General features: G+C 44.8%; 1 protein-coding gene across 4 annotated transcripts in view; it reads right to left on the bottom strand.

Annotated features, from left to right (window-relative positions):
* LOC112912693 (uncharacterized) overlaps positions 1–23,130 on the bottom strand; it is a 137,812-nt gene that overhangs the window by 17,175 nt on the left and 97,507 nt on the right. For 2 of the 4 annotated variants that reach the window (XM_072757399.1, XM_072757382.1), the window contains 3 exons: positions 19,718–19,775; positions 4,783–4,909; positions 3,800–3,895 (listed from right to left, as the gene is read on the bottom strand). In XM_072757399.1, the coding sequence (XP_072613500.1) occupies positions 3,800–3,895; positions 4,783–4,909; positions 19,718–19,744 (250 nt within the window). In that variant the 5' untranslated portion in view covers positions 19,745–19,775. Of the gene's footprint in view, positions 1–3,799; positions 3,896–4,782; positions 4,910–19,717; positions 19,776–20,895; positions 21,516–23,130 lie in introns of those variants that run through there. The other 2 variants (XM_072757373.1, XM_072757429.1) reach the window with 2 other exon arrangements.

The raw sequence follows: 23,130 nt of genomic DNA, 5'->3' as shown, positions 1-23,130 counted from the left end.
TTACAAAAGAGTGGCCTGTATGTTCAATGATCTGGCTCCATTATACCTGCCTGAGGAACTTGTTTCTGTCATGCATGACATGGAAAAAAGAGAGAGTGAGAACACCCTCTGGAAGCAGTGTGGTAGCTGCTCGGACAAAAGGCGGGCACTTGTTCAAACAATAGATAATAGGGCTCAAGGGAAAGAGCCAGGAAGATATCATGAGCTATAAAGCAGTAACTGCCCTTCTGTAACGTGTAAATAACAAAAACTCAGACATGACAAATGCCCAGCATATGTGTGACAGCTGCCAGGATTACTATTATGTGTGTTCTCTACAAAGAAAGTACATAATCCTGGGCCCAGAAGCTGCTTTTCTATTTCTTTTTTTCTTTTTCTTTTTTCTGTTTTCGTAATTCACAAATGTCAACAGAAGATCACATGACACAAAGAAATAGAAAAATGTCAGACAGCCCGGGTGGCTCAGCGGTTTAGTGCCACCTTCAGCCCCGGGGCCTGATCCTGGAGACCCAGGATCGAGTCCCACGTTGGGCTCCGTGTGTGGAGCCTGCTTCTCCTTCGGCCTGTGTCTCTGCCTCTCTCATGAATAAATAAATAAAATCTTAAAAAAAAAAAAGAAAAAAGAAAAAAGACAAATGTGTTCCAGTCACAGGAACAAAATATATACCCCAAACTGACCCTAGATTAATGAGGAACTATTAATTGGATAACAGAGAATTAACTATCATAAAGATGTACATGGAGAAATGAAGAGAAAACAGATACATGATAAATGATCCAGAAAACTGTGTGACCAAAATGTAAACAAAAGAGACAAAGTATAACTATCAACCAACCAGGAATTGGGAGCCGAAGAGTACAATCACTGAACTGAAAAATACACTAAGGAGGGATGCCTGGGTGGCTCCCCGGTTGAGCTTTTGCCTTTCGCTCAGGTCATGATCCTGAGGTCCAGGATCGAGTGGCACATCGGGCTCCCTACAGGGAGCTTGCTTCTACCTCTGCCTGTGTCTCTGCCTCTCTCTGTGTCTCTCATGAATAAATAAATAAATAAATAAATACAATCTTAAAAAAAAAATACACTGGGCACCCCAGGTGGCTCAGCGGTTTACGCCGCCTTCCACCCAGGGCATAATCTTGGGGACCCCGGATCCAGTCCCATGTCTGCCTTCCTGCATGGAGGCTGCTTCTCCCTCTGCCTGTGTCTCTGCCTCTCTCTCTCTCTCTCTCTCTCTCTGTCTCTTGACAAATAAATAAATAAATAAATAAATGCACTAAGGAGTGAGCAACACAGTTGCTCAAGCAGAAGAATGAATCAGGCTCTCCAAAGACCCTGTTTTGTTCTAAAGATTTTATTCACTTATTCATGAGAGACACAGAGAAAGAGAGAGAGGCAGAGACACAGGCAGGGGGAAAAGCAGGATCCATGCAGGGAGCATGACATGGGACTCCAGGATCACACCCCTGGCCACAGGCAGGGGCTAAACCACTGAGGCCCCAGGGATCCCCAAGACCCTTTGTTTTAAATCACCTACTAAGAACACCAAAGAAAAATCTGGAAAAGGACATGGCCTGGGGATCCATGGGACCCCAACAAGTGGGATGATATGTACATTAAGGGGACCCCATAAGGAGAGGAGTGAAAGGGGGCAGAGAGTTTACATGAAGAGCTAAAGGCTTCTACTTCACACATATGTGGAAAGAGGCAAATTCAATAAGCTCAGTAAACTCAAAGTAGGATAAATGTCAAGACAGAAACACAGTGACACATTACAATTAATCGATCAGAGATGCCTGGGGGGCTTAGCGGTTGAGCGTCTGCCTTTGGCTCAGGACATGATCCCAGGTCCGGGGAAGGAGTCCCACTCTGGGCTCACTGCGAGGAGCCGGCTTCTCCCTCTGCTTATGTCTCTGCTTCTCTCTGTGTGTCTCTCATGAATATATAAATAGAATCTTTAATATATATACATATTCATGTGTGTGTATATATGTAAAACTCATCCATCAAAAATCAGAAGTGAAAAGAGAATTTTAAACCAACATGACAAAATCTACTCATCTTCTACAAGGGAGCCTCTATAGTATACTACTGAAATTCTCCGTAGACGTTACAACATAAAACTCTGCTCATGTGAATATTTAAAAGGGTACCTGGGTAGCTCAGTCAGTTACCCATCCACCTTCAACTGGGGTAGCGATCCCAGCATTCTGGGATAGAACCCCATGTCATGCTCTCTGCTCAGCAGGGAGTCTGCTTCTCTGTCTCCCTCTCCCTCTTCCCCTGCTTGTGGGCTCTCTTTCAAGTAAACACATAAAATATTTTTTTTAATAGCATAAAATTAGAAATCTACATACTAAACTGAATTAAAGTATGGGATGCCTGGGGGGCTCAACGGTTGAGCATCTGCCATTGGTAAGGTCGTGATCCCCGGGTCCAGGAATGGAGTCCCACATCGGGCTCTCCACAAGGAGCCTGATTCACCCTCTGCCTACATCTCTGCCTCTCTCTCTCTCTCTCTCTCTCTGTGTGTGTGTGTGTGTCTCTTATGAATAAATGAATAAACAAACAAACAAACAAACAAATAAATAAATAAATAAATAAATAGGGCAGCCCAGGTGGCTCAGCGATTTGGCGCCGCCTTCAGCCCAGAGCACGATCCTGGAAACCCGGGATCGAGTTCCCACGTCGGGCTCCCTGCATGGAGCCTGCTTCTCCCTCTGCCTCTCTCTCTCTGTGTCTCATAAATAAATAAAATCTTTAAAATAAATAATAAAAAGAAAAAGAAAAATAAAGAAATAAAACTTAAAAAATAAATCTTTTAAAAAAAGAATTATTAGAAGTAAAATTATTCTATATGCAAAACATTTTTTCAATATGGGAATTTTACTATCTACTTCACTTCTTATAAAGCACATACATGCCCAAGTCATATCAGAACTTTTGATCTAGGGATGCCTGGGTGGCTCAGCGGTTGAGCCCCTGCCTTCAGCTCGGGGCATGATCCTGGAGTCCCGGGATCGAGTCTCACATCGGGCTCCCTGCATGGAGCCTGCTTCTCTCTCTCCCTATGTCTCTGCCTCTCTCTCTCTCTCTCTCTCTCTCTCTCTGTGTGTGTGTGTGTGTGTGTCTCTCATGAATAAATGAATAGAACCTTAAAAAAATAAAAAATAAAGTGCTAGCAAATAAAGGTAGAATAAATAATGTAACTGGCCAGGACTAGTATGCAAATCTTAAATAATTCAGGCAAGGATCATCAAGGGACTTTATCTGATGAAATCACTGAGTTTCTAATTTTGTATGATTAAGATTAAAGCCTCCATAACAGTGGAATGCATAAATCAGAAATCATGGGATGTCTGTCTCTAGTGTTCCTGGGATGTCTGCACCAAAACCCGTATGCCCACCACAACTCTGGCACACTTCCCACACGAGGCAAAACAGAACTTAGAAAAGAGTTAGCATCAAGTTCTTCAGAAACACGGAGATTCCCCCAAGGTCCTCAAAACGATGGAGAAGCTCTCAGATTATGGAGGCCCTCCCACTCCCATGGGAGTCTCCTGGCCCTCCCTGTGGATGTGATGGACCATAACTGGACCTGAAGGAGAATCCTTAAGAGAATAAAAGAGCATGATAATGTTGCGTAATAGATGTCCCTTGGAAGAGACAGAGAAATACAACTGGGCTTCCCCAACTGACTTTGATTCAAGGAGACCTACTGGAACTGCACTTTAGGGTCTATCGTCCTCCTTTAGATTTGGACCTCAACTTCTGTCATCTGCTTCACATATTCCCACCTACCTGGATGGATGGCTACTGTCTTCTTTGTCTGCAGATCCCAAGGTTCCCTCCTTTGCTCCAAAAAGGAGACCAAATCTGGCTTTGATACAATTAGACCTGTTTATTAGAGAAAGGGAATAGAAGTATTGCTGGAGATTCTTTCAATCCACTATTGTGCTCAATAGAGAAGAGAGGCCATTGTAAAATAACAGAAGATGATTTCCAAACACTGTGGACCAACAGCCACTTTAGAACAGGTAGGGTTTCAAATATTCACATCCTGACTTCCACTTCCAAGTACTACTGATATAATAATGAGTAAAAATTAGAGTTTAAATGTGGGCAATAAGGGCAGCCCGTGTGGCTCAGTGGTTTAGCGCCGTCTTCAGCCTAGGGCGTGATCCTGGAGACCTGGGATCGAGTCCCATGTCGGGCTCCCTGCATGGAGCCTGCCTATCCCTCTGCCTGTGTGAGTCTCTGCCTCTCTCTCTCTCTCTCTCTTTCTCTCTCTCTCTCTGTGTGTCTCTAATAAATAAATAAAAATCTAAAAAAAAATGTGGGCAATACCATTTTATGCTGCTCAATGTTCAGAATTGCCACTAATCTACAGAAATGATGTTACCTTAAGGAAGGGGAAGCTAAAGCTGAAAAGCAAATATCATTAAGATTTTTCTCTAAACCTACAACCCCAGGTTGCCTGGGTGGCTCGGCGGTTGAGCATCTGCTTGAGCATCTGCCTTTGGCTCAGGGTGTGGTCCCGGAGTCCCGGGATCAAGTCCCACGTCGAGATCCTTGCATGGAGCCTGCTTCTTCCTCTGCTCCCCCCTCCCTCTCTCATGAATAAATAAAAATAAAAACAAATAAATCTAAAAACCCCAACTTATGTTCCTTACTGCATGGACTGGATTCCAGTCATGCAATGAGGAATCACCCAAGAGACAGTCTTCAAAGGAAGGAACGAAACCTTGAGTTGGTTTGGGAAATCTCAAAGCAGTTATTCTCACCCACGAAGAGGAGGTGTCCATAGTTCTCTAACATCACATCTCTGTATAATTCCCGCTGAGTATGGTTCAGACATCTCCACTCCTCCTGAGAGAATTCTACGGCCACATCCCTGAACGTCAGCAGTCCCTGCAATAAATCCCACAATTACCAAATGGCCATTGATAAGAGTTCACAACGTGCCTAAGATGAAAGAGGGAGTTAGTGTCACCAGCTAGAACCCATGATCTGACCCTTTCTGCTTACCTGCTTATAAATGCCAACCCTAGTCTCTCACATTTTACTTAACCTCTTCTTTCCACCTTAGCCTTTACTGAGGCCAAAACACCTCATGGGCAGTCTCCAGTGGTGAAACAGAAACTATCCAATGAAGAAGGGGAATGACTGCCCCGAGGAAGTGTTTGGCCTGGCGCAGGTTGAGGCAGACAGACTAAGGTGTAACCCATGGAGTCATCTATAGTTACTTTTACCTCATTATAATACTAAAATTCTCCATGCATGGAGGACAAACATCATTTACCTAAAGTACAAAGTATTTTCTTAACGTCTATATGCAACCTTATGCCAGCTCTACATAAGGTAACAGGCTACCCTTTCTAAATATCCACCCTAACCCCCCATAATAGGAAATCATTTATCATTTCCCCTTGCACTGTGAGTCTCTGCTTTGGAAGTTATGCCCTATAATCTTATTTGTGGCAAATCAAGATCCCTGTGGGTGAGAACCCCATGTAGTGTAGTTTCCATCTGTGACTCACCAAGCAGTGAACTCATGTCATTTGAGCTATTTTAGAACTAGTTCTGTCTTACGGGCGTCTCCTGCTTTATGCAGCAAAATAGTATTTAACATGGTATTAGGCTCTAATGTACTAACTTTGAGGTCAGAGGATAGCATGTGATCCACAAAACTTATAAATACTGTGTGTTGGGGATCCCTGGGTGGCTCAGCGGTTTAGCTCCTGCCTTCAGCCCAGGGCGGGATCCTGGAATCCTGGGACCCAGTCCCGAATTGGGCTCCCTTCATGGAGCCTGCCGCTCCCTCTGCCTGCGTCTCTGCCTCTCTCTCTCTCTCTCTCTCTCTCTCTCTCTCTCTCTGTGTCTCTCATGAATGAATAAATGAAATCTTTAAATAAATACATAAATATATAAATACTGTGTGTTGATCCAATTGAAGTTGTATATTGAAAGCATCAACATAGGTATACACGTTATTGAATACTATGTTTATATCATACAGTTAAGTTGTGTCTTTTTCTTACAGGGAAAGTTTTGGGGGGCTACAAATGTAGTCATCAACTTTTTTTTTTTTTTTAAATGGTAGCTCTCTCTGCTACTCCTACTGCTTGTGCTCACACGAGCTCTCTCTCAAATAAATAAAGAATCTTTAAAAGAAACGTGACAGAGCAGCAAATTGTCATGGTGACGAATTTAAGAAACACTGTCAATGACCTGAGACTTATAAATCTCTTTGTGGATAATGTTGTTTCTTTCATTCACCCTATCTATACAAAGACATGAGATAGATACAAAACAGCTATTATTTGAGTCTAGCACAATGAGGGAATACAAGCAAAAAACGTTTGCCTTTAAACCAGAAGTGTGGGACACCTGGGTGGCTCAGAAGTTCAGCCTCGGCCTTTCGCTCCAGACGTGATTCCGGAGTCTCAGGATGGAGCCCCAGGATGGAGCCCCAGGATGGAGTCCCAGGATGGAATCCCAGGATGGAGTCCCAGGTCGGGCTCCCCTCAAAGGGTCTGCTCTCCCTCTGCCTATATCTCTGTCTCTGTGTGTCTCTCATGAGTAAATAAATAGAAGCTTTTAAAAAAAAGGAGTATGTCAGTGACATAAGTATGGAATATAATAAAAACTCACAGGACAGAAGTCTGGTTGATGGAGAACCTCCACTCCCTGAAGTCGGTATGATCAACTACATGAAGCTGAGTTTTCATTTGTCCAGTGGAAACTGCTTGGTGTGGGCTGGGAGTAAAAGGTCAAGAAACTATCCATGAGACATTTTTGGTGAAAAAAATCCTTTTCTTATTAACGCTCGGGGATATGACCCATGGGCAGAAAAAGCTGCAGTGTGATTTTGAGGAAGCACGGATTATATTGCTTTTAAGCTGGGGGGGTGCACAGTATAGATAAAATAAGTTTCTAAAGGGATTTACATCTGTTCAAGAGGACTTCTAGGATCCAGGGAGTCTGGCTACCATCAAGCTAAGGTTGCTCTTTGCCTCAAGCAAAGCATTAACACTAAGGCAGCTGTGAATTCCCTGAGAAAAGTCAGACTCTGCGTGTCTCAAGTATTATCAGTGAGCTGCAAATCTCACTATGGACGTTTCATTTTACCTACGTTTCTTTTGCTTTGTTCTCCTAAGAAACTACAAGCAAAGAGAAACTCAGAAGAAAGAAGTTTCCAGGTGAAAAGGGATGGTTTCTGCACATTGCTCAGCAAATCTAAGATCCTTACAAAGAGAAAAGGAAAATAGGATCATTGCAGCAGAGACATCTAGCAGAGCATCAAACCAAAAGAAGTTAACACCAGCTGTAATGAAACGTTGATATCCGTCCCTAAGGAACACTGAAGGACCCATTACTACTGGTGTTGAGGAAGGGACAGGCAGGGCTCACCAAAAATCCCAGAAATGGGGAGCCGTAAGAAAACCACAGATAAGGGAACATAAACAGACCAACTCGTTTGTTTTAAACCACAGAGATGAGATAGCGAAACGAGAAGTAAGAGAAGTAATCCTGGTGCTATCAGTGGTGATGTCAAGATTTAAGTCCCCGGGTCACGTGTCTACAAAAGATCAAACATAAAAGCCTTCATTGGCAACCAGTTCGAAACCCCTCTCACTCTAGACAGCTTTCTTTCTGTTCTCACCCTCACTTGGTAAACTATCACTTCACCCTTTTGTGTCCACGAGAGTCATTCTTCCACTCGGCAGACAAGAACCCTGCAACAGTGTGTTCTTCGTAGTCGCTGCTCTTAGGCAAACAGGCTTGAGCAATGGAATGCAGAAAGAGCCAGTGACCACCTGGCTGAATGCAGACAGGCCCATCAGACAACCCACCCTGAAGTGTCCAGAGGTCTGAACTAGCCAATGGGCTTCTTACAACCAGGTACACTTCCCCAAAAAAGGGAAGATTCCATTTGTTGCCATATCTCCTCATCTTCCCCCTTTAACCACAGCCCCCACGCTCTATACCTCTTTGCAGACAGCCTCTCCTCTGTGGTCCTACCTGCAGCTCCCTCCAGCTCCCTCGCTGTCTATTCAATGTGAACTTCTAGCTCCTTTGTTCTGCCTCAGGTGAATTCTCTCACTTCCTCTGCTACCAGCTTCTATCTGATGGTCGCCCTGTATTTGGGGGCCTGCATCCAATCAAGAGACGCCCCATTTAGGCACCACATTCTTGTGGCCCCTAAAGAGTAAATCAGACTTTAAACTATGAATACTCTTCATTTATACAAACTTCAGTTGTGGAGGCCAAGAAAAATTAAGGCCATTCCACCTCAAGTTTAGCATTAGCACAAGTACAGCTATCTTAGGCCCCTAGGAATAAGAGGTGAACTTTACAGGAAAAACTGCAGAATGTCCTAGGCAGGGAATCCCATATGGGAAAGACCATAAAGCCCAGAATGCCCTCGGCAGAGAATCCCGTATCAGATCTTAAGAACGCCCCCCACCCCCAGCCTTTCCCCATATTGGAAAGAAAAACAAAAATTCCTCCACCCCTTCTGAAAATCCCCTAGACCAGTCCATAAAAAAACCAGCTGTAACCCACTTCAGGGTCCAAGCCCCTGCTCTGCTGTGTGGAGTATACTTGGACCCAAGCTCAGGCTTGTAAATAAACCCTCGTGTACTTGCAACCGTGTCGGCTCCTTGGTGGTTTCTCAGATTCGCAGTCTTGGGCCCAACAGAGTCACAGACAGTTTCCATTTCCTGTAATATCTAGTATATTTTAAATATAGTACCTTCTCCATATTCTAAACAGTAAGCCTGGGCCCCTGTTTGTTCTCAGACAATATTCCCTTTTTTGGGGATCTTATATCCACTGTGTTTATTATTTAACTTGGGGGATTCCTGGGTGGCTCAGTAGTTTAGCGCCTGCCTTCGGCACAGGGCGAGATCCTGGTATCCTGGGATCCAGTCCCACGTCAGGCTCCCTGCATGGAGCCTGCGTCTCCCTCTGCCTGTGTCTCTGCCTCTCTCTCTCTGTGTCTCTCATGAATAAATTCATAAAATCTAAAGGGAAAAAAAGGATTCTTTAACTCAACACCGTCCCCGTCCCCGTGGATCTCTCACAAAGGAACTATTTTCAATACTTGCACGCAGGTCTGTAATTCAAAGTGACAACTGTTGATGGCCTACTGAGAGCCAGATTGGGGAGAAGGGATAAAAGGCTCTGGTTAATAGGGAGAAGTGGTCTAAAGACCTGATCTTGAAGTGTCATTTCTGAAAAGGTTTAAAAATTAGGTGCTAACATAAAGCAGAAACATCAGAACTAGAAAAACCAATGTTTGCAATATCTAAATCTGAGGAATTTGGGGAGAAAAAGAAGACATGGCCTCTGACCTGGGATGCAAGGCTTACCTGACAACTGGCCATTTCGTCTGTCACCTCCTTTTCTAGAGCTCTTTCTCAGAAGAGATTGCAGGAGAAATCACAGCTGCGTCAGGAAAAAATGCCTTTAAAGCCACCAGCAGAGCCTCTCGTAAGCTGCTCGCCTGCAGGTAGGACTTTGAAATGCAAAGGCGCAACTTCCTCATCCTTTGTGTCAGGAGCAATTCAGAACTGATTCTCTCCCTGGAGACCAATCTTTGAGTTTTTCCTTCTCTGCTTTTCAGGGGGCCTACTCTTCAACAGATGGAGACAGATTCCACTGGAGGCTAGGAAAAGTGTGCTGCATGGAACTGACCCTCCCAGGCTCATGTGCATTTAATTAAAACAACACTGTTGTTTCCACCCTCACGGAATGACAGAATGCGGGGGGGGGGGGGGGGGGGGGGGGCGTGAGGGGAGGGGGGCACTAGATATGATTCTTTTTGAAACTCCACACATGATCCTATTGGGAAGCATTTGGAGAGGTGACCAGGCCAAAAGGAATGACCGTTCTTTTGGTTGTTATCCAGATTTAAATCCATGTCTTCTCCAGTGATCAGTTTCTGGAATTTACACTTTCTCCCTCTTGCAGCTACGCGGAGGAAAACACCCTTACAAGTGGAGCTTTCCCTTATAAATACAAATGTGTGTTGCAAAAGGCACCTTCTACTGGGTTTCAGAGCTTTTCCTTAGTTTCTTTAAAATAATCCTTAGGTGGGACCCCTGGGTGGCTCAGGGGTTAAGCGTCTGCCTTCCCCTCAGGGTGTGATCCTGGAGTCCCGGAAACCAGGCCCGCATCCCGCATCTCCTGCATTGGGCTCCCTGCATGGAGTCTGCTCCTCCTCCCTCTGCCTCTGCCTCTCTGTGTGTCTCTTGTGAACAAATAAAATAAAATAAAATAAAATAAATAAAATAAAATATATAATATAATAAAATAAATAAAATAAAATAAAATAAATAAATAAAATAAAATAAAATAAATAAAAAATAAAATAAATAAAAAATAAAATAAATAAAAAATAAAATAAAATAATCCTTGGGCCAAAGAGACATGTTTTGTGGTGACAAAATGCTCCCCTTCCATAGGAAAGTTTATTTTCATAAGTCCCTGCCAAATAATGTTACAAATTGAATGTACTTTTTAAATTCCCATTGATGGGACACCTGCGTGGCTCAGGGGTCGAGCTTCTGCCTTCCACTCAGGGTGTGATCCCCGGGTTCTGGGATCAAGTCCTGCATCAAGCTCCCCACAGGGAGTCTGCTTCTCCCTCTGCCTATGTCTCTGCCTCTTTCTGTGTCTCTCATGCGTGAATGAAAAAAGAAAAATCTTCAAAAAAAAATAAGTAAATAAAAAGAAATTCCCATTGATGTAAAGTGTTGGGGTTTGGAGCCAGTAGCCAAGAAGGAATTCTTGAGACATCTTTAGTGCAGAAAGGTGGTTTTGTTAAAGCACAGGGACAGGACCCGTGGGCAGGAAGAGCTGCACTGGGGTTGCAACTGGTGACTGATTATATAGTTCCAAGTTGGGAGAGAAGAAATGGCCCGTTGTCAGGAAAGCCTGGTGTCCTGGGTCAGAGGCCATGTCCTCTTTTTCTCTCCAGAAATTCCTCACATTTAAAAATTGCAAACACTGATTTTTCTAGTTTTGATGTTTCTGCTTTATGTTCGGGACAGCATGAGCCTCCAAAGCACTTTGGAAACAAGGCTTCCAGGATGTCGACAGTGCTAGCTATTTTTTTTTTTTTAAGATTTTATTTATTCATGAGAGACACAAAAAGAGGGAGACATACACACAGAGGGAGAAGCAGGCTCCCCACAGGTAGCCCGGTGTGGGACTCAAACCCGGGACTCCAGGATCACGCCCCCAGCCTAAGTCAGAGGCTCAACCGCTGAGCGACCCAGGCGTTCCAGGGGCTAGCTCCTTTGAAGGAAAGGACACTTAGTACTCTTCAATAAATCCGGTCACGAGACACCTCAGATGTATATTGGTGGGCTATATGTCGGAGGAAAATTGCTAACATATATCTTGGGAGGTAGAGATAAAGGTAGTGTCTAAAGGAATTTTTATATGTTAAAGTAAACACAAAGGAGACACTTGGGTGGCTCAGTCTGTTAAATGTCTGCCTTGGGCTCACATCATAATCTGAGGGTCCTGAGATCTAGTCTTGGATGGGGGCTTCCTGCTCAGTGGGGAATCTGCTTCTCCCTCTCCCTCTGCTTCTACCCCCAGGTCACTCGCTCTCTCTCTCTTTCATTATTTATAAACAAAATCTTTACAAAAATAAAGAATAGACTCATAGATGGGGTGGGGGGAGAAAAGGACAGGAGGAGGGGTGGTGGTAGAATAATGTTATTGTACGATTGTCTTTTGCCCTAAGCAAAGTGTCAACATCCAGAGAGTTGAGCTCCCAGAGGAAGGTCACTCTACTTAGTTGAGGACTTGTCAATAGGCTGCAGGCAGTAAGGAAATTTAATTTTTTCTTTTGCCTTTGTTTCCCACATCACCACCAGTAGTAAATGAGAATTCTAATTCATCCATATTTTTATTAAAATTGGGTATTATCTGGGGCAGCCTGGGTGGCTCAGCGGTTTAGTGCGGCCTTCGGCCCAGCGCCTGATCCTGAAGACCTGGGATCGAGTCCTGCGTCGGGCTCCCTGCATGGAGCCTGCTTCTCCCTCTGCCTGTGTCTCTGCCTCTCTCTCTGTGTCTATGAATAAATAAATAAAATCTGAAAAAAAAAAAAAAAAGACCCATCTTTATAAAATAAAAAACAAAAAAAAAACCATCAGTGAGGCATGATGTTAAACCTGGTAACCCTTTTTCTCTTTTGGGAATCCTCCCCTCCTCCCTTCTTAGACTTTTTTTTTTTTTTTTTTTTTAAGGAATCTGATCCTAACTGAAAACATTATAAACTGAGCTTGTAGCACAAACACAATTCCTATTGAAACTAGATAGCTCCTGATGAAGTGGAAGAGCAAGATTCTTGTCTCAAGGAATCCAAGAATGAATCTCAAAGACAGAGGAGAGTGAATAAAGCCATAAAGTTTTATTAAGTAAGGATACAGAAAAAGCTCTCAAGAGTGAGAGGGGTCCTGACAGGATTGTCAACGTGAGTCTCCAAGGACAGTCTTTTATTTAGAACTGATTAGGTGGGACACCTGACTGTCTCAGCAGTTGAGTCCTGCCTTGGGCTTAGGGCATGATCCCAGAGTCCCAGGATTAAGTCTGGCATCAGGCTCCAGGCGTGGAGTCTGCTCCTCCCTCTGGCTATGTGTCTCTCTCTCTCTCCTCTCTCTCTCTCTCTCTCTGTCTCTCATGAATAAATAAAATCTTAAAATATGTATATATATATATATATATATATATATATGTCTTATTTTCTGTAAGTATTGCTCTTTCTTGGTATAGCTGAACACAAGCACACAGCTATAAAATGAAATAGATTATTAGATTTCACTAAATGTCTGAATTAATCCTTGGCCCACCTGCCTCACATCCCTCTAATTTCAATTAAGAGGTCAGTGTGGACACTCTAGACACAACACAGGTGGAAAATTGTCTGTGATGCATATGCTGTAGCTTGGAAAGAAATTGAGGAGATACAGAAGAACTGGAGATAATTAAAAAATAAAACAAATACAATTTATCTTTGTGTACTCACAGTCAGGTATGCAACCCAGAGACAGGTTTCCTCTTTCCACATGAAGAATTCATGCAATTATTCTTCCTACGATTTTCCTCTCTCATGTCTTGCCTCATGTTGGAATATTTTCCTCCTACTTATGGGGTATCTATTACATACGCAGTTACTGCCATGTGTGGATATTCATTTAAACATCAAAAGAACCCCTCCATTCCGATGTGGGATTCAATCTGTTATTAGGATCCATGGGTAGAGTGCTTTGGAGTTCCTGGGTAAGTCCAGAATGAGCCATTGAAACAAAAACAGATTAAGTAAACTCTGTGGGGATCTTCTCTAAAGTGTGCACAGGGCAGCCCAGGTGGCTCAGCGGGTTAGCGCCTGCCTTTGGCCTGGGGTGTGATCCTGGAGTCCCGGGATCGGGATCGAGTCCCACATTGGGCTCCCTGCATGGAGCCTGCTTCTCCCTCTGCCTGTGTCTCTGCCTCTCTCTCTTTCTCTGTCTCATGAATAAATAAATATACCTTAAAAAAAAAAAAAAAAAAACACTGAGCACAGGGGGAATGCCTAGGATGCCTGGGAAGATGGTTGATCTCAAGGGGGTGGTTGAGGTATCATATCAGTAGTTATTATTATCCTGTGACTCTGCAGGGTGTTATTTAGGGAGTGCACTAGTGAAAAGGTCTTGTGTCAGTTCACGTCCCCTGCAAACCACCTGACTACACAGAATGGATGTCAGGTAGCACTATGATGGAGGAGTTTACCTAAACTGCCAATAATACCTTTAAAATCATCTGTAATATATTCATCTTGTTGTCCCAAGTGTTAAAAGGAGGAGAAAATGATGCAATACTAAACTGTGGGGAAATATAGCCATACCTTATAAAAAGTCTGAGGCCACTGCGAAAATGGATTACTAGTTGTATTATGTCACTCTGTTACCAAACGGGTGGTAGATACTGTCTGTGGTCTGCATTTTTTTTTTCTTAGAGACTTTATTTACTCATGAGAGATAGAGACACAGAAAGAGGCAGACATAAGCAGAGGGAGAAGCAGGCTTCCTGTGGGAGCCTGATGTGGGACTTGATCTCAAGATCCAGGGATCTTGACCTGCGCCAAAGGCAGATGCCCACTATTGAGCCACCCAGGCATCCCTGTGGTCTACATTCTTTTTTTTTTTTTTTTTTTTTTGATAGTCACACAGAGAGAGAGAGAGAGAGGCAGAGACACAGGCAGAGGGAGAAGCACGCTCCATGCACCGGGAGCCCGACGTGGGATTCGATCCCGGGTCTCCAGGATCGCGCCCTGGGCCAAAGGCAGGCGCCAAACCGCTGTGCCGCCCAGGGATCCCTGTGGTCTGCATTCTTAAAGTAAGGTAGGGAATTAGTGGTGGCCAGATAATACATCATTCATTACATATCAGTGTTAACACATCAAAAACCATTATATTCTATTCATTAAAATACAGGAAGGGGCTGGGCTTTTGTGGGAAAATACAGGATGTAGCTGGTTTTGACTGGAATTGTGTCTGTGCTACCAGCTTTGTTCATCATGTTTTCAGGGTGGAACTGTTTTCCTGAAACAAAAGGCTAAGAAAGGGGAGAGGAGGTTTGCAGAACAGAGGAAAAGGGATGCTTAGTTTAAGTCCTGCTGATGTTTTAATGCAGCCATTTTTATTTTGTTCAAGTTTATGCTTTTAAGTGGTTTCAGTTTGAGTCATCAGGACAACTGTAGGAAGACCACTTCATATTTTATGGTGAGAAACCACTCAGTATTTTCTAGAATGACTAAAATGGAGAAAAAATTTCAAAGGAGAGTGTTAACAAATTAGAATTCTCATATATTGGTGGTGGGAGGGCAATACGCACATTCACTGTGGAAAACAGTGTGGCAAGTGGTGGGGACAGATAGCCAGCTGAGGACAAAGCACAAGCCCAGGGCAGCACCTTGACAAGTTCCTTGAAACAGGCAGAGGGACATTCCTCTATGGACACAACTCTCTCGGTGTTAATACTTTGCTAAGGGCAAAAGGAAATCTTAGCTTGACCCCCAGGACCCTAGAAGTCTACTTTTTTTTTTTTTTTTTTAAGACTTTTATTTATTGGGCAGCCTGGGTGTCTCAGTGGCTTAGTGCCATCCCAGGACCACCACCTGAACCAAAGGCAGACACTCAATATCTGAGCCAGCCAGGTGCCCCAACAGTTGTACTTTACAATTACAGTTTGTTTTTTTTTTAAAGATTTTATTTATTTATTCATGACAGGCACAGAGAGAGAAAGAGAGGCAGAGACACAGGCAGAGGGAGAAGCAGGCTTCATGCAGGGAGCCTGACATGGGACTCGATCCTGGGTCTCCGGGATCACACCCCGGGCTGAAGGTGGCACTAAACTGCTGGGCCACTAGGGCTGCCCTACAATTACAGTTCTGCAAGCTTTGAAAATATACCCTCGCTGACAGATCCATAGAGAAGATATTGAGTCCAACATTCCTGTTGCTGACGGGGTCCTGGGATATCAGCCAAGGAAAACACTTGTCCTTTAGGGCCCACCTGAATGCTTATCAGCTCTGTGTAGGCCAGGAATAAGAAAACGCACAAATAAACGCTATTATATATATAAGGTCCAGGATAACACAGAATGCTCTTAAAAAAGAAGAGACTTGCTGTTTAGAATATGAAAAAGATTAAAAAAAAAAAAGGAATATGAAAAAGATACTCTATTTAAACTATACTAGGTAGGGACGCCTGGGTGGCTCAGTGGTTGAGTGTCTGTCTTTGGCTCAGGGCGTGGTCCCAGAGTCCCAGGATCCAGTCCCATGCCTGGCTCCCCTCGAGGAGCCTGACTCTCCCTCTGCCTGTGTCTCTGCCTCTCTCTCTGTGTGTCTCGTGAATAAATAAATAAAAATTTTGAACATATGTAAATATATACTAGGTATTACAAGACAGTGAAAGTATATGTGACTGAAATTTGTATAAATCCACTGTGTTCTCAGAATTCAATTAATATTCTGGTTTTATATTTGAGGAGGACAAAAACATATCAGTAACAACAGTCTGATGAAGTTGATGGATGAAGTTGATGAAGTTTTGGAATATAGGTGAGGTCCAGAGCCAACAACCAGGAAAGAATTCTTGAGACGTCCTTTGGTGCTAAATGGTGGTTCTATTAAAGCACAAGGACAGGGCCTGCGGGCAGGAAGAGTCCCTGCCCTGGGCCTGTGAGGGGTGGCTGATTATACACCTGGGAGTTGGGAGGGGTTTGAGGATAGCATACTCTCTAAGGAATTTTGGAAGCAAGGTTTCCAGGACCTTGAAGGGACTGGCAATTATTGGGAAAAGGCCACGTATTACCGTCTAATAAAACCTGAGTCATGAGACCCTTCACAAGGATATATCTGTGGGTCACGTGCTGGGGGGATGATCGCCAACATCTACCTTGGGGGTGTAGAAATAAAGGACATTTCTAAAAGAAATTTCAAAGGTTAAAGTAGACTTACAGGCTCCTGGGGGTCAGGCAAAGATTGCCTTTTGCTCTACGCAAAGTGTGACCATCGAGACAGTTGAGTCCGGAGAGGAATGTCCCTCTGCCTGTTTCAAGGACTTGTCAATGTGCTGGCCCTGGCTCATCATTTGTCCTCAGCTAGCCCTCTGTTCCCCCATCTCTTTAGGCACTGATACTAGTTTGTTTCCTACAGCTAATGTTACCTTCCTTTCCTTGGCTTGCTCCTCTCTGCCAGACTTCTCCCTATAACATTCATACTTTCCTTCTTATCTTTCCTAAGGATCTTAGACAGGCTTACTGAAGGATGTGCAGAAACTATCACATTTAAAGAGGAAACTTCTGAATTCTCTCGCTTGTAGTTTCTAATGAGAACAAAAGCGAAAGAAATGTTCCCTGATAAATACTTGAGATGGGCAGAGTCTGAGAGGACTGAAGGAATTCACAACTGCCTTAACGTTAATGCTTTGTTAGAGGCCAAAAGCAACTTTTGTTTGGCAATAGCCAGACCTCTAGGATCCTGTAAGTCTTCGTTAATATATGAAATTCTCTTTAGAAATTCCCCTTATCTTTGCCCCCACCTTAAAAGTATATAATCATGGGCTTTTCAAAAGGATACTGCAGGTCTTTCTGTCCTCTAGTATGGTCCTGTCCCTATGTTTTAATACAAACAGCTTTTTGCAACAAAATATTCTCAGAATACCTTTTTGATCCTTAGCTCCAGGCCCACATCACATTAGTTTCCAGTGGACAATGAACGCACTCACGGTCATGCAGTGAGATATTTACTTCTGGGAGTGGAGGCTCTCAATCAGACCTCCATCTTGTGGGTTTCTTTCTTTCTTTCTTCTTTTTTTTTTTTTTTTTTAAGATTTCACCCATTTATTTATGAGAGACAGTAAGAGAGGCAGAGACACAGGCAGAGGGAGAAGCAGGCTCCATGCAGGGAGCCTGACGTGGGACTCGATCCAGGTCTCCAGGATCACGCCCTGTGCTGAAGGCAGGCGCCAAACCGCTGAGCCACCCGGGCTGCCCCATCTTGTGGGTTTCTATGTTACTCCATACTTAGTGTCATAGTTATCCTTCTTTTCTTTTTTTTTTTTCTAGGTTTTATTTATTTTTCATGAGAGGCACAAAGAGAGAGGCAGAGACCTAGGCATAGGGAGAAGGAGGCTCCATGCGTGCTGCAGACTCCATCCCAGGCCCCAGGAATCGTGACCAGAGCCAAAAGCAGATGCTGTAGCACTGAGCCACCCATGCACTCCTAGAGTTAACTTTCTATTTACTTCTTTGTATTTAAAAGAAAAACAACACACAAGAATCACATAATTAGGGCATCTGGGTGGCTGAAAGTTTGAGCTACCGCCTTTGGCTCAGGTTGTGGTCCCGGGGTCTTAGGATCGAGTCCCGCATCCCACTCCCTGTACAGAGTCTGTTTCTCCTTCTGCTGATGTCTGTCTGTCTCTCTCTCTCTCCCCACTTCTCTCATGAATAAATAATAAAATCTTAAAAAAAAAATCACAAAATTAGCATGTTTGTCTTAAAAGCCTGAAAGGTAGTATAACAACAGATGGAAAATATACCAGGTGTGTTTGTCACCCAAAAGATACTTGATTTACTGCCAATGAGGAGATCATGGAGAATAATATCCCAAGCAGAGAGTCACAGAGCAAGGGGAAAGGTTTCCTGTTGATTAGGGTTAGGCTGGATGTTTAGAAAGAGGGGCCTTGTCATCATATGTAGAGCTTGGCATAAGGCCCCAACAGTTGTACACATACCTTGTGTGTTTGTGGGACCCAGGAAATCTAACAAAAAATCCCCTACCCCTGGATAAGCAGAGCAGGACTAACTCCATTTTGTGCTACACCCGCCATCTCATGTAAAACCCCCCACACGACCTGCCTATTGTTTAAGGCACTCCCTCACCCTAGTTTAGCTATTAAGTACACCCTTATCAGAAACCAGCACACCTAATTAGGAATGCGGGACCTCTGACCTTTAACCAGCCAAGGAATGAAAACCCCTCTTCTGCCCACCAAACCTGCCGGTAAATTCTAACCAGAATAATAGGCTAGTTCAAATGGTCACTATAGGGCGAATCGTGATTCAATTGGCCACCTGCGTGTGCACCATCATGACTGTGCAACTTTCTGCGTATGTTACAATCTCATTGGCCACTGGCCCCTATAACACTGCTGTGCTTCTTAGTCTCGGGGTCCAAGCCCCTGCTCTGCTGTATGGAATATACTTGGACCCAAGCTCGAACTTGTAAATAAACCCTCTTGTACTTGCATCGGTGTCGGCTCCTTGGTGGTTTCTCGGATTCGCAATCTTGGGCACAACATGTTATGTAACTGAGGTTTCTCCTCCTTGGCTGGAAATTTTGGTAATAGAATGAGGTAAAAGTAATTATAGGTTACCCCCAGAGGTTACTGTTTGTTACCTTTATAAAGAGTAAGTTAGGGGTTTAGCTCAATTGGGCTGGCTCAAGGTCTTCCTCAGGTGATGTAGTTTTACTTGATCAAGAAAGAATTCTTGAGAGGTCTTTGGTGCACAAAAGTGATTGTTTTAAAGCATGGGGTCAGGACCCACCAGTAAAAGGAGTTGCTGTTGCTGCTGCAGCCTGCTGCCCGCTGTCTGCTGGCTCCACTTGCCCAGAGACTATGAGGACCAACTGATCATATATTCTGCGGTTGGGGAAAGTAAAGATAAGGGAAGTTCCAAATGGACTTTGTCGACCACGGCAGCCCGGGTGGCACAGCAGCTTTAGCTCTGCCTTCAACCCAGGTCGTGATCCTGGAGACCTGGGATGGAGTCCCTTGACAGGCTCCCTGCATGGAGCCTGCTTCTCCCTCTGCCTGTGTCTCTGCCTCTCTCTCTCTCTCTCTCTCTCTCCCTCCCCCACCCTCTGTGTCTCTCATGAGTAAATAAAATCTTAAAAAAAAAAAAAACAAAAAACCACTCAACCTGACACAATGGCTTTGTTATTGTCAAAGTAAGGTTGTTTTTCTCACTAGTAAGGCATTCACCTTAAGAGAGTTGAGTACTTCCTGGAGGAACTTTATACTCTGACTTAAGTAAGTATTTGCCAATGGGTTGCATTCTTTTTTTTTAATGGGTTGGATTTTATAGGGACATTTAATGTTATATACATTTCTTTCTGCCTTTGTTTCCCACATCAAGATCAGTCCTTACCTTTCCTTGGATAGTTTCTGTTTCCATCACAGGAGACTCTGCCCATCGGGTGTTTTGCCTGAAGTAAAAGATGTGGTGGAAAGAGAGGGTAAGTAAAATGTGGGACAAAGGTTGGAGAGTACAAGCAGGAAAACAGTGAAGGTCAGGTCTTGGGGTCTAGCTGGTGACATTAATGCTGTCTTTCATCTTTAGGACCTTTGTGAATTTTGCCTAAGGCCTCATGGTAACTGTGGTATTTATTACAGGCACTGCTGACATTCAGGGATGTGGCCATAGAATTCTCTCAGGAGTAGATATGTCTTAACCACATTCAGCAGATACTCTACAGGGATGTGGTGTTAGAGAACTACGGACACCTCCTCCTCTTGGGTGAGGATCACTCCTTCCAGATTTTCCATACCACACTCAGGGTTTCCTTCCTTCCTTTGAAGACTGTCTCTTGGAAGATTCCTCTTTGAATGATTGGAATTTGGATCTGGGCAGTGAAGGAAAAAATTTGTGTTTTGTAGCATGGGACCCAGGAAATCTAACAAAAAATCCCCTACCCCTGGACAAGCAAAGGAGGACTAACTCCATTTTGTGCTACACCTGCCATCTCATGTAAAATCCCCCACAGGACCTGCCTATTGTTTAAGGCACTCCCTCACCCTAGTTTAGCTATTAACCACACCCTCATCAGAAACCAGCACACTTTGGAATGCGGGACCTCTGACCTTTAACCAGCCAAGGAATGAAAACCCCTCTTTTGCCCACCAAAACTGCGCACAAATTCTAACCAGAATAATAGGCTAGTTCAAATGTGAATCGTAATTCAATGGCCACCTGCGTGTGCACCAACATGACTGTGCAACTTTCTGCGTATGTTACAATCTCATTGGCCTCTGGCCCCTATAACACTGCTGTGCTTCTTAGTCTCGGGGTCCAAGCCCCTGCTCTGCTGTATGGAGTATACTTGGACCCAAGCTCGAGCTTGTAAATAAACTCTCGTGTACTTGCATCGGTGTCGGCTCCTTGGTGGTTTCTCGGATTCGCAATCTTGGGCACAACATTTGGGGGCTCGTCCGGGATCCCAGAGATCCCCAGGACCCCATCCGGAGGGTTTCACGCGTGGTGAGTGCACTCAACTTTTTCCACCTTTTGCGTGCATATTCTCTGAGAGCTCTAAAGTGTACTTTTACCTGTAGGAATTCCAATCTGTATTGGGTCGGCATTGGCTTAGGCGGAAGCGCTGGTGGGCCGTCGATGGGGGATCTTGAGGAGATGTTCCTTGCCCCCGCCGGGAGGACGGTGTCCTCATCTGTAAGGAGGACTGAGATCCTCATCTGTGAGTAGGACAGGGTCTTCAGCTGTAAGGAGGATGGAGGTCCTCATCTGTAAGGAGGGCCAGCTGCCAGCCCTTTGGGTAGCTTTCTGTTTTGTCTCCGCGGCCGCACTGGAACGTTTGTCTGTTTCTGTGCTCTTGTTAACTGCACGCTGGTCTCTGTTACCGTGTTCTTGTTAACTGTGCGTTTGACTGTGTTATTTGTTAACTGTCATAACTGTGCCTTGGTGTGGACAGGGGACATAATGGGGCAGACGCAAACCACACCCTTGTTCCTTATGCTCTCCCACTTCTCGGACATCATGAAAAGGGCTCACAATCTGAGCACAGACATATGGAAAGGGAAATTTCAAACTTACTGCGCGTCAGAATGGCCAACCTTTCACATGGGATGGCCCCAAGAAGGAACTTTCCACCTACCTATTATCTTACAGGTTAAGGCTGTGATCTTCAGGGATGAACCGGACGGCCACCCTGACCAGGTGCCCTACATCCTGGCCTGGCAGGACATGATCAAAAACTCCCCTCTTTGGCTAAAACCGTTTTTGTCCCCCCCCCTCCCCCCCGCCAGGCAGGACCTACCAAGATTCTAGCCCTGCGGACAGGCCGAGAAGGAGACCGACTCTAAGACAAAAGCGCCTCTTTATCCAGTTTTACAGGATTCCTCTTCGGAGGACCTGATCCTCCCGCCGCCCTAATGGGCAACCCCTCACCCTTCCGCCCCCCCATCAGAGGTATGGGGCACTTCACTGGGCAGTGAAGGAAAAAATTTGTGTTTTGTAGCATGGGACCCAGGAAATCTAACAAAAAATCCCCTACCCCTGGACAAGCAAAGGAGGACTAACTCCATTTTGTGCTACACCTGCCATCTCATGTAAAATCCCCCACAGGACCTGCCTGTGGCAGGGCATCAGAAGGGGCACCCCCCCCCCCCCCCGTCCCAGATGAGGGGATTCCTGTGCCAGCAGCAGGGACTGGCAGAGAGACCCACCGGGTGGCCCCAACCCCCTAACACAGGGCCGGTGGACTCCACCACCCTTTCCCTCTGCGTCATGAGACCCTCCCCCCCAACAAGACTGGAGGACAGCTAATGCTGTACTGGCCATTCTTCACCAGTGATTTATATTATTGGAAAAATGTTAAGTTCTAAATGATAAGTTCTCTGATAATCTGAAATTGGAGAAAGATCTAATCGGGCTTTTAGATACTGTTCTCTTTACCCACCAGCCTACTTGGGATGACTGCTGACAGCTCTTACAGGTTCTCTTCACCACCGAAGAGAGGGAACCAATTCAGGTGGAAGCCTGGAAGTCTGTCCTGAGAGAGGACAGACAGCCGACTCAAAACCCAGACCTCATAAACGCTGCCTTCCCCTTATCCTGCCCTACCTGGGACCACAACTTGGCTGAAGGTAAGGAGAGACTCTGGGTCTACCGCCAGACTCTAGGGGCAGGTCTCCAGGCTGCCGCGTGCAAGCCTACCAATCTGGCCAAGGTATATGGTGTGAAACAGGGCAAGGACGAGAGTCTAGCAGCCTTCTTAGAGTCATAGAGGCTTTTAGGCAGTACACCCCTATGAACCCAGAAGCCCCGGAAACAAAGGCCGCAATTATCAAGCTTGGCTTTTGTTAACCAAGCCGCTCCGGGCATTAAAAAGAAATTGCCAAGAGTAGAGAGATTGGGAGAGAAGAGCTTGCAGGACTTAGTAATAGTAGCAGAAAGAGTCTATAATAACAGAGAAAGTCCGGAAGAACAACAAACCAAACTAAGTGACCGGCAGACCCGAAAACTGGCCAAGATCCTGCTGGCCACAACCATAAACGACCTACAGGAAAGATGGAGCCACCTCAAGAAGCTGGCTTCAGGGACAGGTAAGGAGGATGGCCCTGGTCCCCGTCGGGAGCGCCCTAAGATGAACAAAAACCAATGTGCCCATTGCAAGGAAGAGGACCGCTGGGTGAAAGACTCTTAACAAAAGACTAAGGCCCCTGCCAAGATCTTGGAGATGGAGGACCTGGACGATTAGGGGGGTCGGGGTTTGGCACCCCTCCCTGAGCCCAGGGTAACTCTCGGAGTGGAGGGGCAACCTGTTG

This window comes from Vulpes vulpes, chromosome 1 (genome assembly GCF_048418805.1).
Source record: "Vulpes vulpes isolate BD-2025 chromosome 1, VulVul3, whole genome shotgun sequence".
In the NCBI taxonomy this organism is placed as follows: domain Eukaryota; kingdom Metazoa; phylum Chordata; class Mammalia; order Carnivora; family Canidae; genus Vulpes; species Vulpes vulpes.
The sequence above is the reverse complement of the archived record's forward strand: the minus strand, read 5'-3'. Positions and strand labels throughout refer to the sequence as shown.